At 50.5% G+C, this 17,338-nt stretch overlaps 7 protein-coding genes across 7 annotated transcripts; 3 read left to right on the top strand and 4 right to left on the bottom strand.

Annotated features, from left to right (window-relative positions):
* Positions 1-394: 394 nt before the first annotated feature.
* Positions 395-1,570, top strand: atnJ_0 (Aminotransferase atnJ; the record flags this gene model as incomplete). Its single annotated transcript, XM_014684006.1, has 2 exons — positions 395-1,292; positions 1,392-1,570. The coding sequence occupies 2 exons, from the start codon at positions 395-397 to the stop codon at positions 1,568-1,570; spliced, it is 1,077 nt and encodes a 358-aa protein (XP_014539492.1).
* Positions 1,571-2,404: 834 nt separating this feature from the next.
* On the bottom strand, positions 2,405-3,208 carry G6M90_00g051840 (uncharacterized protein; the record flags this gene model as incomplete). The annotated part of the gene is made up of 1 exon (XM_014684005.2): positions 2,405-3,208. One exon carries the CDS (start codon positions 3,206-3,208, stop codon positions 2,405-2,407), a length of 804 nt encoding a protein of 267 aa, XP_014539491.2.
* Positions 3,209-3,983: 775 nt separating this feature from the next.
* Positions 3,984-5,681, bottom strand: G6M90_00g051830 (uncharacterized protein; the record flags this gene model as incomplete). Its single annotated transcript, XM_014684004.1, has 1 exon — positions 3,984-5,681. The coding sequence occupies one exon, from the start codon at positions 5,679-5,681 to the stop codon at positions 3,984-3,986; it is 1,698 nt and encodes a 565-aa protein (XP_014539490.1).
* A 793-nt stretch (positions 5,682-6,474) lies between these two features.
* Positions 6,475-8,902, bottom strand: gad8_1 (Serine/threonine-protein kinase gad8; the record flags this gene model as incomplete). Its single annotated transcript, XM_014684003.1, has 2 exons — positions 6,475-8,828; positions 8,893-8,902. 2 exons carry the CDS (start codon positions 8,900-8,902, stop codon positions 6,475-6,477), a joined length of 2,364 nt encoding a protein of 787 aa, XP_014539489.1.
* Positions 8,903-10,785: 1,883 nt separating this feature from the next.
* GRA3_1 (Grayanic acid biosynthesis cluster O-methyltransferase) lies at positions 10,786-11,583 on the top strand (the record flags this gene model as incomplete). The annotated part of the gene is made up of 3 exons (XM_014684002.1): positions 10,786-11,022; positions 11,085-11,417; positions 11,470-11,583. The coding sequence occupies 3 exons, from the start codon at positions 10,786-10,788 to the stop codon at positions 11,581-11,583; spliced, it is 684 nt and encodes a 227-aa protein (XP_014539488.1).
* A 247-nt stretch (positions 11,584-11,830) lies between these two features.
* On the bottom strand, positions 11,831-12,666 carry G6M90_00g051800 (uncharacterized protein; the record flags this gene model as incomplete). Its single annotated transcript, XM_066130520.1, has 2 exons — positions 11,831-12,583; positions 12,643-12,666. The coding sequence occupies 2 exons, from the start codon at positions 12,664-12,666 to the stop codon at positions 11,831-11,833; spliced, it is 777 nt and encodes a 258-aa protein (XP_065986185.1).
* Positions 12,667-14,627: 1,961 nt separating this feature from the next.
* Positions 14,628-16,331, top strand: G6M90_00g051790 (uncharacterized protein; the record flags this gene model as incomplete). The annotated part of the gene is made up of 1 exon (XM_014684001.1): positions 14,628-16,331. The coding sequence occupies one exon, from the start codon at positions 14,628-14,630 to the stop codon at positions 16,329-16,331; it is 1,704 nt and encodes a 567-aa protein (XP_014539487.1).
* Between the last annotated feature and the right edge of the window lie 1,007 nt (positions 16,332-17,338).

Raw genomic sequence — 17,338 nt, 5'->3', positions numbered from 1 at the left:
TGACCTTGCTCCGTACTCTGCACTCCATACACCACCAGCGTATGCTGATGATGTGAGCCTCTGCTGGGTGTACGCGTTGCCCTGATGTTGCAGAAACCTTCCGAACGTGTCCGTCAGCCCGGAAGGCATGCACATCTCGAGGCTAAATCAGACCTGCTGGCTACTCCCGGATTACGAAAATTGAAGTCATGTAAAACAATACGGCATAAGAGATTCTCACTCAGCGGAAGTATGAGGTCAAGCCCGGTACGGATAAAGATTGCTCATCTGCGTGGCATCCATCTCCCTGCCATTGGACAGTTTCGTTGGGATATATAGATCAAGATATGGTCAAAATTGTCCCAAATCAACCGACATCACACACACGCCACAACTTGCCATCTTGACATACACCATGCCACCGCCTGCACCACTCCCCAACATCGACTGGGCCCGCCTGGGCCTGACGGTTGCCGATATCGTCAACGGCCATGTAGAAACCACCTGGTCTTCCGAAAGGAATACCTGGACGGCGCCAACCTTTGTCAAGGACCCCTATCTGCGCGTGCACGGCCTGTCCCCCGCGCTCAACTACGGCATGCAAGCCTACGAAGGCCTCAAAGCCAGCCGCAGCCCAGACGACACCATCACCATCTTCCGCCCAACCTTTCACCACCGGCGTCTGGTGCAGTCAAGCGCAGCCGTCTGCCTGCCCGCAGTCCCCGAAGACGTCTTCCTCAGCAGCATCTCCCTGGCTGTCCGTGGCAACGCGGAATTCGTCGGCCCCGGCGACTCTGCGGCCGTCCTCTATCTCCGACCTGTAATCTTTGCTTCCGCGCCCCAGTTGGCATTGGAGCCGTCCCCGACGTGTACGTTGGCCATATACGCGCAGCCGGCGACGACATACCACGGCGTGCGGCCGGTGCCGTGCCTCGTTCTCGACAATTTCGACCGGGCGGCCACGCGCGGCACCGGCTACGCCAAGATTGGCGGCAACTATGCGCCCGTCATCAAGTACAGCCAGGAGGCGAAGCAAAAGGGCTTCCCTATCACGCTGCATCTGGACAGCAAGACACAGGGCGAGATTGAAGAATTCAGCACAAGCGGGTTCGTGGGTGTCTTGAAGGGGGGTGATGACCAGGAGCGCCCCCGGGCCACGCTCGTGGTCCCAAACAGCACACAAATCATCGACAGCGTAACCAGCGACAGCGTTTTGGTCATTGCCGAGGAATTGGGCTACACGGTGGAGCGGAGGGTAGTCAAATACTCGGAGCTCGGGCAGTTTGACGAGGTTCTTGCGTTGGGAACTGCCGGTACGTTGCGGAAATTCCGTCACTCGCTTCCCCTCGGCCACCATGGGCCTGTTGATGGACTTTTGTATGTTGAGACATGAGACACTAACGTGAATCTAGCCGGCGTTCTTCCCATTTCTGCGATTGTGAGGGAGAGCACGAGCGACAGGTTCGAATATTGCCCAAGCGGTGATGCTGGCCCTGTAGCGGTCGAGCTAGCCGGTGCGTTGACGGCCATGCTTAAAGGTCGGGCAGAGGATAAGAATGACTGGCGATACGAAGTCGTCTTCGCGGACTAGAACCAATGCGTCATGGGCGCCGGAAGGAGTGCTTTTATGTACTCGTCGAGGCAGAGATGTGCGTTGCATGTTTTTGCGCAGTGGAAGCGTTTAGCGGAACAGACAACCCGAAAGAATGGCGGACCATGTAGAATTTAGCAGGTCACATGGCCATGGTGAGAGAAGAACAAGACAAGTTTGTATGAGTTGGCCAACAGGAATATATCCAAGCAAAGCTTTGTACAATTTAGAGGACATGATGAAGCCCGTCTGGATTCGGCCATGAATAGTTTTGCTCATGGAGATTACATGCCGAAAAACAAAGCGTTTAGCGGGACAGCAGACACGCAACTGCGTTGCATGTGCTACTTGGTGCCAGGACGGCAATAGGTTAGGCTTTACAGAAATGATGAAACTGGTGTTGAGTTGGTCACGTCCTACCCTGCTTCGTGGATGGGATTTGTGCCAGCGCGCAAGGCACAAACGGTTGCTCATCTCTACAATCTACGCGTTGGCTTTGACATGGAATGCTTGGTCCTTGAGAAGAAAAAGAGGCTGATTCGTGGCTGTCACACGGCTACGCAAGGGCTACCATGACGGGATCTAGGGCAAAGTCCCTCACCGACTTGTTGTATTTAAAGACGTCTTTGGTAAACGAAGCCTCGGGGGAAACCAAGCATCTTTGATACCAAAGACTGTTATTAGATGAATTGAGCTATTTGCTCAGAGCCCTCCTGAGCCCTTGTCACAATGGCTGGAAACCGGCGGCAACTCATATTGTCATGTAAATTGACTAAACTGGATGAATTCACTCCTCAGTACCCATCCAACGCACACTGGTCCTTCAGCCCGTTTCTAGTCTGCTCCGTACACAGCCGCCGAGATGGCCGAAGCCACCACGTAGAAAGCAGTGCCGGGTTCTAGAGCAACACCTGTCAATTGCAGCCCATTCTTGGTTGTGACGCCATCGACAGGCTCCTGGTCATCAGGACCGATTCCTTTACTTGAACCCCAAGTGTTCTCAATGTGGCCGTGTGTTGGCAAGTCCCTGTTGCCGTGCCCGTCGTTGTCGGGTCTCGGGAACTTGGTGATGGTCCTTCTCAACACCAGACGGTCACTTTGCGGCAGGGCCACGTGGCCCGGCAGCAGAAAGGTCGCGCGCTTTTCGGGAAAGTCGAGTTCCATCCACGAGCCGCGCTCGGCCGCGCCCGAGTTGATGGCGAGCCCGAACTTGTGCTGCATGCCGCGCTGCACCACGGCGGCGCAGAATACGGCGACAAAGGCCGGGTACGCCGCCAGGTCCGGCCCTCCCTCGGTGGTCGTGTACTCAAACGCCTGAAGATCGCCCGCGTCGTCCACAATGTAGTTGCAGCCGTAGACATTGCCTGCCACGTCGGGCGTCGTGGGCTGCAGGAAAGGGATCTTGCCGTGCGGCGGCGCGTTCAACTCGCGCACAGCCAAGATCTCGCCATTGTTGAGATGGAAGTGGATGTGAATCAGCTTGACACAGACACTTGGCGGCATGTCGTGCGTGTCCATGAGGTTTCTCAGGTAGTTGAGATGGTCTGCGTATGTCTCGGCGACGTGGCCCATGTCATGGATGAAAGGGAGCCGGTTGTACAGTGACGCCGGGGGGTAGGTGTTCTTGACCACTCCCATCATGTCGGAGCAACGGCCGGAGTGATGGCAATGCTGGGGAATAAAGGAAAAAGGAACAAGATGCGAGTTGCAGAACTTGCAATACTCTGTAAGTGGGCGGTTGACCGTGCTTGTCTTGTTTGACAAGGAGACTGGAGCATGACCGATTCTTATCTTTCCTCAACCAGATGCCTGTGCATGTCTAGCCAATAAGAAGCATTGCCGGTTTTAGCTTTAAAGCTGCTGAAAGCTACACCATCTCTATAAAATAATACGACTTCACAGGCTGATTTCAGTAACAAGGAGGTACCTGTGGGATCAAGGGTGCAAAGTACAAGCTACTCCGTACAGCGGTACATATCGTGGTCAGCCCAAGTGACGGCGATTGGCCGTGAAAGTCGCCCCTGTCTCTGGTGACGGCACAGCCATCACAAGACAGGTCATAAATTGTCACAACAAGTTGATGAATCGAGTCAAAAATCTGATAGCTGATGAGGAGGGTGGCCGCCACTACAAATCGGGACTCCATCCCAAGCAGAGCCTCAAATCTCAGGGTCTCTGGCTATCCCCGCTCCATCGGTGGGCGTTCTGGCCTGCTTTCCACGTTGCCAGGCCCCGTGCCTCTTTCAATCACCATTTGAAGGCCTGGGGAACCAAGGATTTGATACCAGTCACGGTGGCGTGGGACCCTTGATACAGGGAACGACAACATGAATTTGGACAACAGCGGGCTAGTAGTAGTCTAATGGTAACCAATGGTGCCCCTGAAAGTGGTCGAGACTCGAGACTCCCAATGTTAACCCTGGAATGCCAGGGCACTCCGGTTGAACGCATCCGCCATCCCATCATGGAGCCTCTCAACAGCCGCCGGGTCCGTGTTGGTACCCGTGAAAATCTTGCCCTGGCGCACGGGGAAGAGCAGCGCGTGCAGTTCACTGGCCAAACCCCGGAGAGGAGCAAAATCGGAGCAAAACTCGTCTAGAATTCCTTCAAAGCCCTCGGGGCTCATGTCGGCCGCCTTGTCCCGGCCAACAGCACCAAAGTCCATGCTGCACCATTTCCACAGCCGTGACGTCTTTGGCATATCCTCGAGTATGTCATTCGCCTCGTCGTGCACACCGTCGTTGGCAATGGCGATCCAGAGAAACACGTAGAACAGGGACTCCAAGTCGTGCCGATACGTGTGTCGCTGTCCGGAGAGAATACCAATGGCCATGAAGCCATCTGATCCGACCATGGGCTCCACAGGACGGACATTGTCGAGATCCAGGGCAAAGTTGAAATCAAGCAAGACACCCTTGGGGCTGTCGGCGCTGCGGTGCGGGGCAATGATTAGATTCTTGATGGCGACATCGCGATGGAGAATCCTCGCCTTGACGTAGAGAGAGTGAAGAGCCCGGACAAGGTCGCGCAGGGCCTCCAACAGCTCGGGGATCGATGCGAACTGTCGGATCGGTCGGCCCAAAGGGGTGGTTGCGACGCAGGACAATATCCGGTTGGCAAACGGCCGAGGAAAGTCCATCTCCTGGCGAAGGTCGGCCACGCTCACCAGGTCCTGATGATCTAAGAGCTGGATGACACCCCAGGCGTTGCGCTCATGTGCCCGCTTCAGCAGACGGACCTCGGTGGGCTCTTGATCCTCTCGCCAAGAAAACTTGATGACGGTGTCTGGTTCCCCGGCTGTCCGTGTCGAGGCCGCATAGCACGTCGTTCCGGGCCCGACTATGTAGTCGGCTGTTGCCATCAACTCTGGCTGAAGGCGGAACGTGTGGCTCTGATGAAATGTGACGTAGCTGTCCGACTCAGGGGTAAGGCGCTTTACAAGGGTGTTGAAGCCCGCTTCCTCGTCCGTCATCAAGGTGTAGCCGGCCAGGGCGCGCACCAGCAGATCCGGTTCCTGTGCCAGGTCGAGCCTCCCGCTGCTGTAGGCCCCCGATCGGTCAAAAACCCAGAGCTCCAGCATGGCACCACGGACGAGGAACCCGTGGACAAAGCATCGAGCCGACTGGGTCTTGAACACGTGCCGTGCTCGCTCGCAGAAGCGCAGAATGTCGTCGTCGTCGTCATCAGCCGTGACGAGGGCGCTGTCAAGATGGAATTCTCCAAACACTCGGGTGCTGCCTGCGGCGGACTGGACATCAGATGTCTCGAGGTAGATGGCGGTCTTGGGCGTGCTACTCGTGTTGCTAAGCTGCTGGCTGCGGAATCGCAAGTTGGCTTGATCGATGCCGAAAAACAGCGTCTGGAATTCGGCAAGCCATTCCACCAGCACGTCCAAGTGAGCGAGGTCAGGGACACGGGCAGACAACTTGCCAACCATGTTGGCCGACGTCGTTTCTTGGAATTTGTTCTGCGTCACCGTGGACCACGACTTTCCCTCGAAATACTTGGCAAAGAAGCCATGGACGTTTGGCAACATGTTGCCTTTCAACTCGTCCCGGAGAGACTCGAGGGCGGCCTCGGTTGGCGCGTGAGGAGGGGTGATGGACGACATGGCATCAAATTCGATATGCGTGCTATCCAGGGAATTGTCAGCGGGAATAGCTCACTTTCGTAACATGTCTGGTGCTGACAGACCTCGGAGAGATTTGGGTGGGATCTCGCACGTATGGACACTTGCATGGACATGGACCTGATTTGGGAAAAGGGAAGGCAAAAGGACAGTATTGGAATGCAAAAGGTCAACGGCACCAGACCGTCTGGTTCATTTCCACCAAAGCTGAGAAGACAAAGGCGACAAGCAGGTCAACTGGTCCGCCAAAGCGGGGCACAGCGCATCCTCAGGTAAATTGACTTGACATGGAAAAACAACCGAATTTTCGCCTCTTGTCTAAAAGTGAGGCTGTCCGTGCAGCATGACCCACCTACTTAAGTAGCTTGCGGTAGGTTCACGTGGGTAGATTCAATGTCAATTCATCGAGACTCGTGGCCATGGCGCTGTAGGGTGATGCACTGAGTTGTCAACAATTGAATGTCAAGTCCCCCGGATGCTCAGCCACATGCAGAGTGGGTACACTCGTCACTTGGTTGCTTTGTTCAAGTTTTCCTCTAGCCAAATCGGGCTAGTACTTAAGTAGCAATTGCCGGTACTTGGACACGACTTCATCCAGGGTACCCCAGATACTATCCCACGCAATCTGCCGAGCACGCGGTCAGAGTTTTTGTCAACGAGTTGGTAGCCTCAATTCATCGTGGGGGACTGCTCGGTACACCCTATTACAAAGATAGAATCCGCCCTTTGCACTGCGGCCAACTGATAAGCCATAGCAAGTATAGTCCTGCCAAATCTATCCCGAAACATATAGATTTGCCGCCTTGCCCAACTTTTTTGCCGCCATGGCTGCTCGCAATCTGGCCGTCACATTTTGATAGACTGGCCTCTTCGAAATATGACATTTATGTCCTGACCCTTCCCAAGTATCACCCGGCAAACTAATATCTGCGCCGCTGTCAAGTAACAACTGTACTATTCCTAGCTGTTCAGCCTTCATAGCCAGTTGGACAGCTCTACCACAGTCAAAAGTATCATGAAGGGCAACATTAGGATCCGCCCCATGCAAGAGTAATAACCGAACAATATCAATGTCGTGCTTCTGAATTGCCCGGATAAGAGGGGGTTTAAACTCCTGTGGTCGAGAAATATCACAGCCCATAAAACTTTGATCCCACGTTGGCTGAGGGTGTGGGCGATCGTCTTTTTCAAAGTCACAGTGAGCACCGTAGCCTAAGAGAAGTCTTGCCATGTTCATATCCTGTTTGTCGACGGCGAGACCTAAAGATTGGGTACAGGCCACTCGGCTCGTTTTTGACACAAGAGCTTCTGCAATGCCAAGATGCCCGATTTCCACGGCTTGGATTAGGGCAGGGCCGCCAAAATCAGCGTTTGCGCCATGCTCCAGGAATAGGCAAACTAGATGGAGGTTTTTATGCTTTACCGCCCAATGGAGTGGGCGCCTCCGGTCCCGGCCAAAAATCTCGACATTCAAGTCCATGTTGTATGTCAATAGCTCCGAGACAGCATGGTCGTATCCGGCTCGCAACGCAGCTTCAAGCGCGTCTAACTTGTGCGTTAAACCAGGAGTAGTATCTAAGCCAATGTTGGTATAAGTTGCGGCGTCCTGGGTAGCGCAAGGATCAACAGCCCGAGAAGGAACTGGTCTTGTTGCCCCTGTGACACGATTATGGAAATGAAAGCTTTGCGGCTGTGAATCTTGCCATATCAAGTCCCATTCATTGTCCGCTTGAATAGTCGTCTCCGAATTCTCGGTGGCCCTCCCCCCTTGGGCCATGGCCCATCTGTTCAGTCCTTGGAATATTGATGGTGGCTCTGGTGGCTCAAAGCTTCCAGGCACACCATGTTGCTCAAACGATCCAGATACGTGGTTTGGTGAGAAGTTACAAGAGCCACATAAGGGGTTAGAACCTGGTGTATATTCTGGCTTGAAAGCAGGTTCATAGTTCCGCTGGAGAACCTTTTGCCAGTTTATAGTCTTAAAAAAAGAATGATTCTTAATTTCAGACGCTCCATGTGCACCCAGGCGTTCCTGCGGCCTGCGATCAAGAAGGCGAGTTATAAGGTCCTTGGCTGCTGTGGATATATTGCCAGGAAATTCAAGAGGCTGTTTGAGGATCTTTTCCGTAATATTAGTGGGATTTTCGTCATAAAATAATGGTTCTCCCACTAGCATCTCGTAAAGGAAGATTCCCAATGTCCAATAATCTGCCAGTCGAGTTGCATCACTGCCAAGGAGTAGCTCTGGTGCCGGGTACTCAGCTACTCTAGGTGTCGTGGAATCTCTATTCTTTGCCTCCAGGATGAAGAGACCGAAGCCGCACAGAACAATATGGCCTGAAAGGTCTAGAAGAACATTCTGCGGCTTCAGCCAACCAAAGATGCTATGAAAATCGTGAATGTATTCTAGCGCGCACAAAATCTCAGCGATGTATAGTCGAGATGTATCAGGATCAAAACGTCGCTGATTCTGAATGTGATGAAAAAGATGTCCGCCGCTAACGTACGGCGAAAGAAGGTGTAATTCATATTCCGATTCATAAGAATGTGTAACTGAGGCGATAAACGGATGGTTGATTTGAGATGGTAAGAACGAGATCAGGTCAGGCGAAGAGATGTGCTCATTTGAGAACCACCCATCAGCATATCTTTGCCCTATATCTTCCGACTTGAATACTCCAACGTATCTCGATCTGCTTCGTATCATATCGCCCCCTAGTAACCGAAATTTCGGCTCTTGCAAAGTGCGCTGATATTCGAAACTGACACGAACTCTGGCAGCAGAATCATGGCCCACTGGCAGCCAGCGGGAGTTGGCGGATCTTGAAATACTAAAAGGTTTTACTCGTGCTACACCCAAAAGCATCGCTGGCGCATCTTCTGGATCAGGGACATAGAAGGAAATGGTTAACTCTGCAAGACGAGCAACGTAGAATTTGCAGACATTGTAATCCTTTTGCACCAAGATAGGATCGTTTGCAAATACCAGATAGGGTTCCACTGGCACTTCGCATTTATCATAGTTCAAGAGTGCATACCGACGTTTATCATATAGTGCAGGCAGGCCAGGAGCCTCATGAAGGGTTACCGTTAGGATGCAGGGTAGCACAATATCCGGCTCTTTAAAGTCTTTAGCAACGGCATTATTAGCACTGCACGAAACGTGATTGAGACTTCAAGAATAGCTTCTTACTCTCACCCATAATCACAGCCCCTCGGGAGTCTATACTTTTCGTTGTTCTTGTGAGAGAGCGCGGTGATTGCTACTTTGGGTGGGAGAGTAATTGTGAGGAAGATGCAAGACTTCAACTGGGACCAGACGTAATTGGCGGGCGGGCCGGACATTTATTTATTCATTCAATCGCACCACGCAGACTAGGGTGTCAGCTGATACTTACATGTAGTGTGTTACCTATAACAATATGCATATGTGGCAAAGGTGACTTCGTATTGCATGGTTTGGACCCAGTAGTTGCACTATTTGCGCCAACAATGTAACCCGCCAGGCTACACAGTCTCGGACATGTACAAGCTGAGCCTCGGTATATAATAACTACAAAAGTTCATAATAAATGTAAAGTACCTAGTCTTAGGGTTGAGTTGAATCTAATCTAAGCTCCAAAAAACCAGGCAACTATTGCTATCAAGTACATTTGCGAGCTAGGCGGGTAGGTTTAGAGTCGTTCGACAGTAATTTCCACACCCTAGGACCACATCACTGGAAATGAATCCGCACCAGACGTGGACTTTGGCTTTCTGTACATCGTCCTAGAAGGGGAGTCCAGAGAGTTTTATGGGAACCCCGCCCACGTACACCACCGGGTCGAGGCCCTCCTAGTAAAGAAGAGGTTTCTCTATAGTAATAGGCAATAGCTTGAGGCTAAGACTTAGAAGAGAGGGCAATAGAGGATCTTGATGTTAAATATTCCCGGCTTCCCCTCTAGAGAAAGGGGTTCAAAATACAAACAGTTAAGAAATAGTTTACGTACCGGATAAAAAACCTGTCTTACCCTCATCGCGAATCTCTATCGGATATTAGGGGCTTTTCTCCGACCATGCCGAGGGCGGCTCCAGCTTGTGCTCTTTTCCTTCGAACCGGGAACAAGTGAGTATTAGCGGATTTCTCGTACTCTCACATCCTATCAAAGACGAGATCGGTATCGCGAAACTAAAAAAGGGGGGAGGGGGGACACAAAGAGAACTGTACTGTCTAACCGAGCTGAGCCCATGTCGATAAGACATGTAACCTCACTATATTCTAGTAGGTACGAAAGGTTTAAGGCTTCGGGTTAGGTTTGAAGTACTTATAAGAGCAGGCTTTATAAAAATATTTTTAGAGGTAAAAAATTCCTTATAAGCAGCTCTTATATAAGATACCCTTCAAAGTAAGAGGCCAATGAACCGCCAGTCTCGCATTCGGCAAGTCAGGTTGAGCCTGGTTCAAAATGCGACTATTTGTCTTACATGCCCAGAAAAAACGGGATCTGTACAAGGCCTTTGCTGTAAACTACTCCGTAGACAAGATCATAATCCCACCTGGCGCACCAAGGACGTACGTACGTGGGATTTGTTTCGCTGCTACGGCTTACAGTGCTGCATGTGGGCGCTGCCCTCTCTGGAGCAGGCAGAAAGTAATATTGATCACATTTGATGACTTGTAACCCATCATGCGGATAGTAATGTTTATTAACTTGGCCAAGACGACGACAATCACATCCCAAGTCGGCATGATACGGACGATGCGTTCGTGTACCAGTGGCGACGGGGCTAAGGAATGATATCATTAATGACAGAACATTGAAAGGATGGACACGGACATGTTGCTAGAGTCTGGTGTACATGTATTGACGCTTGTAGCACCAAAGGTCTGTGAGGTTACAATAGGCAGCAATAGTATTCACCACTATGCTGGCCCTTGCTTTCATGTTTAAGAACACCGCTTTGCGGCCAGATGCAGAATGACGTGTCAAGGTCATACGACCGATGGGTTATATCCATCCCTCTTTATATTCTCTAGCTTCGCCTGCATTCCCTTGTACGATGATGATTGTCGTAGCCTCGTAACCAGCCAACGCGAATAGACAAGATGGCATCGTCGCAAAGTCGCCTGGCCGAACTGGCAAATGTTGTAGCCGTCCACACACAGCGTATTGACAGCTATCTTTGTGAAAAGGCGTTACCACACCCATCCTTCGCGGCCGACAGTCCCGTGGACCTCGGTCTGCCGCCGGAGCTGGAGCAATCGCGCATTCCTGTCCTAGAGGCAAGCAAAGAGCTCAATGATCTTCTACAGGGTCCCAAGGACCTACTATTCAACCATCATGTTTGTGTCTATCCGCGTGGGTTTGGCACGGCATGTTTCATCGAGGCTAATCAAGGTCACAGCATAACCAGCTGGTCCCTCTCAGGCTCATCTCGCAATTCGACCTTGCCAACGAGGTTCCTGCCAACGGCGAAATAAGGTTTGGGGACTTGGCGGCAAAGATTGGTGTCGATTGCGCCGCCCTCACCAGAATCCTCCGCCTGGGCATCGCCCACAGAGTGTTTAGTGAGCCCCGTCCCGGCGTTATTACGCACTCTGCAGTATCCAAGTTGATTGCAGATGACTCCCGCGTGGCCGAATGGCTTGGTGCTAACGTCGACGACATGTGGCCGTCAGCGGAAAAGACTGTCGAGGCACTGGTGAAATGGCCGTTGGCCACTGAGCCAAACCAGACCGTACAATCTCCTCGCCGGGTTATTTACGTACAAGGTGGCTAACAAACACCAGGGCTTCTCTCTAGCCAACGACACGGCTGACTCCTTCTACATCGAGTTGGAGAAGAATCCTGAACGCGCACGACGCTTCGGGGGCGCCATGAGTTTCTTAACTACGGGAGAATGACATGCCTTCCATCACGTCATCAACGGGTATGCGTGGTCGGCCCTTGGTGCCGCTACTGTCGTCGATGTCGGCGGTTCTCATGGTGATGCGGCGTTTGCGATTGCGCGCAAGTTTCCGCATATCCAGCTGGTCGTCCAAGAGCTGCCCCAAGTCGTGGCGAGTTGCAGGGAGGAGCCGGGTTTGAAGGTGCAGTTCATGAGCCTGACTTCTTTGAGGAGCAACCTGTTCGAGATGCACATGTTTATCTCTATCGACCCACAAAGTCTTGATAATGGGGAAACCGGGCGAGATTATACTCGCTTTGCTTGTCAGAGCTGCACAAGACAGAGTGCAGCTCCCAGACATTGAAGGTATTGTTTGACATCTCCTGGAGCAAGGCGGACGTGAATGACGAAACGTGCAAGGCGGAAGTTTGCACGTCCGCTGCGCAGGCTCCGAGCAGCTCGCACGACGTTTCCCATGCCAGTGTTGGGTCGATCATCCCTCCAGCATGACAGGAGTCGAAGATGAAGAATTTGGAGCAAATCGAACTAGCGTTGAATATTGCCTGCATATTCATCGACCAATTAATCTGTGGTGATCTAGGGCGGTTTTCTTTCTTCCACAGCCGTCTTGTCGTGGTGTCGGATATTGTTACATGCCCTCCATAGTACAGGATGAACAAACCGTCTCGGTCCTTTGAGACTTTGCGCAACTCACCACCAATGATTGAGATGAATTCCCAATCCTCGACATTGTCCGGAATCTTATAGACCAGTACCTCGAACTTGAAATCGTCTTCGAACAGTCTGCCGAGCTTATCGGCCTGAGCTCGGAGACGGTCCAGCCCTGAAGCTGTCTCCCAGTAGGCAATGACGGCAACCACTGTTTTGAAATATAGCCTCTTATTCGACAATATAGTTTTCGCAGCCCCTGTTATATCGGGCGCCAAGTCGGAGACTGTCTGCCAGTAGTGCTCGCTCACCGGTATTCCATGCGAGTCATCGACCGGGACGTCGCCCTGTGCGGTGGCAACCGAGTTGGCGGAATTGGGGATTCGCAATCGTCATCTGAAGGTACTTCTGTGGTATTTGGCGCTGTCATTTTAACAGAAACACCGCTTCGGTCTGATTCGTTGCTGGAATTCTTTGAGCCTGACCTGACAGGGATTCCAAGGAGCCAGCGTGTGACAAGAGTTCAATAGAAGGCTTGGAGTAAAAGACTCGACTCAATAATACTCCCAAAGGGTGTCAAGGGTCCTTGGTTTTCTAAGATGAGGAGGGAGACGAGTGCCCACTATATATACATGAAGTGAACGTCTGTGCCTAGGGCTCTTGCCCGGCTGTGTGTTTACAACAAAAGTGGAGGTTCACCAGAAATATGCCTCTAATTATAGAGGTTATAGTATTAATTTTTAGAGGATAAGATGCTGCTTTTAAACATTGAAGGATAATTTATAAAGTACTAGAGCTAACTTTAATTAGCCTTACCCTTTTATAGTAGTATTACCTTGTTAAGGCCTTATAAGTATAATATTTATTATAAGTATATAACCAAAAAAGCTACCCATTTACTTATAATTAATATAAGTTGTTAAGTATCCTCTTTTTTATTTTTTATTAACTACTTAAATATAATTATAATAAAGAAATTTATATACCGATTGCTCGCGTCGCCTATCCAAATAATACCTGAACTTGGAGACGTTCAAAGATAATAGGAAAGAGCAGTGCGCCCACAAAGCCGCCAGAGGTAACTATGCCGGTTACAAGCCCACGTCTTATGCTAAAGTATTATGAAATAATAGCCAGGCTGGGAACTAAAAGTAGGCCTGATCTACTTCTAATAACCAGATCCTGGACCAGGAATATTTGGTAATACTCGGTTAATAACGATGTTATTATCAATCCTGCAAGGGGGCTGAAGACTTGCGAGGCAGAGTTACGGCTAGTAAGGGTATTAGGGCGTAATATCTTAGCGTATTTATTAGTCTAATTAGAGCTTCTGGTATTAGTATACTTAATATCTTTGTGTAAAATGTAGAGAAACTAGGAGTCTCCGGTAAAGGTTATCCGTTTCTAACAAGAGTGTAGTTTTATAGTACAATTAATACTGATAGTAGTTTCTGTAAAAGGGGTTTGTAAGCTTTTTGCGGTCAGTATTGTCTACTTATAAAGGGCTTGTAGGCTCATGCTTTTCGGCGAATAGTCTGCTTCTAGCCTTCGTCTTGTTCCTGGGTTCAGGGACTTTTATTTTGTCCGAGCGCAATATAGGTCGCGAGCTATAACATAGTCTTTGTGGCTGCCGGACATGAACGACTCTACGTCTGGTAGGCCATGCGAGGTCCCCACCACCTCGACGATAGGGAAGGTCGGAGACGGCGACTGCACATGTGGCCACCGGATCGGAACGACGTGACGGCACTTACCACGGCATTAAGGCAACATTGAAGTTACTCGGTGCTCGGGACATCTCATAGAACACCTAGTCCCGTCCCTGTTGGCCTCTCTTGCACGCTGAGCTAGGCACTATAGCATTAAATGATACGAATCTCTGTAATTATTACTACAAAGCCTTAATTAGACTACAAAAGAAAGGATTGTATGCGCCGTGCCTTTTTATAAAAGGCGCTTGGCTTCACGTATTACGAGGCGCAGCAGCTTACATGGCCTTTATTACGTGACCTATTGACCTGTAACAGCTAGGTCCACCGTTGTGTGGTGCGACAGCCTCAGTATCATGTCCTATTTTATTTGGAACTCGGCGAAGGTAGTGCTTACCTCGAGTTTAGCTGAGTCCGTCTAAAGCTAGACTGGCGGTAAGCACTATTAACCCGAGTGCGAGCTCCCGAGTTTCATATAAAGAGGGGCGTGACATGGTACCGCTCGTGCTAGATAATAATAGTGCACGGACCGCAGTTGTCTCGGAAGCATATCGGATACGCATCCGAAAATAGAATCGTTGGAGCCGAGTATAGCAATCTTCCAAGATATATTCACTCTATATAATTCTAAACTAATACTTTATAGATAATTTTGGTCTACTCTGGGCTGTACCTTGCCAATATGGGAGTATTTCTTTCTTTAAACTGGTTTTTTCTACTTGCCGGGCTTGCCTTGACGAGCACCGGTACTGCGGCCCAAAATCTGGTCCAGGTCCAACTCACATCAGGCACCAAGATTACTGGGAGATTAAACTCTGGAGTCGAAACATACAACGGCATACCATATGCTGATCCGCCAATCGGCCCGCTGCGCCTTCGGCCCCCACAGAAGATTTCACGCCATCTGGATAGTGTAGATGGTACAGGCATAGCCGCTGCCTGCCCCCAGTTGCTTCTATCGCCTGCGGACAAGAACATAATCAGCAGTATTGGTAGCCAGATCCTGGACTTGCCATTCTTCAAGGATGTGAAGGGCCAGGAAGACTGCCTAACTGTCTCGGTCCAGCGCCCGGCCAATATCAAGCCAGGCGACAAGCTACCGGTACTATTCTGGATGTACGGGGGCGGCTTCGCACTCGGCAGCACCAACACATACGATGGAGCATCGCTCGTACGCGAGGGCGTGGCAAACAAGCAGCCTTTTATTTTTGTGGCCGTTAATTACCGAGTCGGTGGCTTTGGTTTCATGCCCGGTATCGAGATGCTAAATGAGGGTAGTGCAAACGCCGGCCTTCTTGATCAACGAATGGGCCTTGAATGGGTAGCTGATAACATTGACCAGTTCGGCGGTAACCCGGATAGAGTCACTCTTTGGGGAGAATCAGCCGGCTCAATATCAGTGTTTTACCAAATGGCTCTCTATGGTGGTAACTCAAGCTACAAGGGCAAGCCGCTCTTTCGAGGCGGCATCATGAACTCCGGGACGACTATTCCTGCCGAGCCAATGGATGGGTTCAAGGGACAAGCCACATATAATCAGGTGCTCAAGGAAGCTGGTTGTGCCGGTGCCGTCAACAATACGCTCTCTTGCCTCCGAGAACTCGACTACGATACCTTTTACAACGCAGTGACTCAAACGTTTTCAGGCATCTTTTCCTTTTCTGGTACCAAAATCTCATTTCCACCGCGCCCGGATGGCAAAGTGCTTCCACTGAGCCCGGACGAACTCGCCGCAACCGGTCAATACTATGCCGTGCCAATTATTGCAGGCGACCAGGAAGACGAAGGGACGATATTCGCGCTCTACCAACAAAGCGTCAAGACAAATGATGATTTGGTAAACTACTTTTCTCAATTTGTATTCCCAAACGCAACCAAGGAGCAGCTATCGGAGCTAGTTGAGGCATATACAAAAGATGACGAGGGTAGTCCTTTCCGCACGGGGCCTATCAACTCGCTGTACCCCATGTACAAGCGTATTGCCGCAATTATAGGCGATATGACTTTTACACTATCACGACGCAGCTTCCTTGAGGCGACGGCCAAGGCAAACCCCAACATGCCTGCCTGGTCATTTTTATCCTCGTACGCGCACCCACTACCAATTTTGGGCACATTTCACGCGTCAGATCTTATCCAAATCTTTTATGGCATTCCACCTACCCACGCAACTAGCAGCACCCGGCAATACTATTTTAACTTTTTATATAATCAAGACCCAAACAAGGGAAATAAGGGCCAACTTAACTGGCCCGTGTGGAAGGAGAATAACACGCTAATGTGGTTCAAGACGCAGTTGGATAATGGATACCTGACAGATTCCTTTCGCAATAATCAGTATATAGTTTTAGCTAAATTAGCCAAAGCCAAAGTTTTGCGTCAGTAGGAGCTAACCGGCTAATATCAAATAAAGTTTCGTTTATTAATTATACAAAAAGACTTAATAAAATTATTAAATATTATAAAATTATTAATATCTACGTTTTAAAAATCAATGCAGATTCGGAGGATCAAGGCAAGCCGCACTGGAAGACAAGGCTCGGCGCTCGTGTATGCTTTCAAGGCATGCGCATCATTAGCCAACGGATCCGGAACAACGCAAGACGGCCATGACAAGAAGGCCCTCGTAGTCTATTGGCATCAAGGCGCTCGCCGCAGCACATGCCGCCCTACAACAGGCTGTGGCTATTGGGCATGTCGCAACACTGGCATCCGTCAATTGCTACCAGCATGTAGGCATTTTCGAGGACATGACAGCCAAGAGAGCTGGCCCAACGCAATGGGCATGCCACCAGACGTCGGCGGTGCTATACAAGTCCTACGAGCAATCGGCGAAGAGCAATTAAGCACTGAGAACGGCCAAAATCTGCTGACTAGTATCAAAAGCGAATTACTAATTGTGTATATATTATTCTCGAGCTGCTCTCAACACAAATCAAGGCACGTTGCTGACTCCTTTTGTTGAACAGATTGTCATGCTGCCGCCTGAGTCTTGTTGGCGGATGGTGGCCTGGGAACCACGTCTCCCGCAGAGGGTTGCTCCGATGTAGAGTTATTCCCTGGACGCATAGACACGTACAACGACTTGTCTATCGCGCGGTTCTGGAACTCAATGCCTTGTGCCATGTGCGCACCTGATGCTATTTTGCACCATGGTGCGATGCGAGGTCTGGGGAACATACCAGACGAAACGGTGTCGTGGGCTACTTTCTGCTCTGGTCACTAACCCATCTGTCATGACAAGATTATCTCACTGCTGCTCAGCCTACCTGGGTAAAAGGTCGCTTCAAATATATGGGCACCGAGCTTGGAATCATGTTTGGCATGTGTCTTGGTCAGGTACCAAGATGGTGCAGCGTGAACAACACCCTCTTCCCGTGCCACACTCGGGCT

The sequence above is a fragment of the Metarhizium brunneum genome, chromosome 2, assembly GCF_013426205.1.
Source record: "Metarhizium brunneum chromosome 2, complete sequence".
NCBI lineage: Eukaryota > Fungi > Ascomycota > Sordariomycetes > Hypocreales > Clavicipitaceae > Metarhizium > Metarhizium brunneum.
The sequence above is the reverse complement of the archived record's forward strand: the minus strand, read 5'-3'. Positions and strand labels throughout refer to the sequence as shown.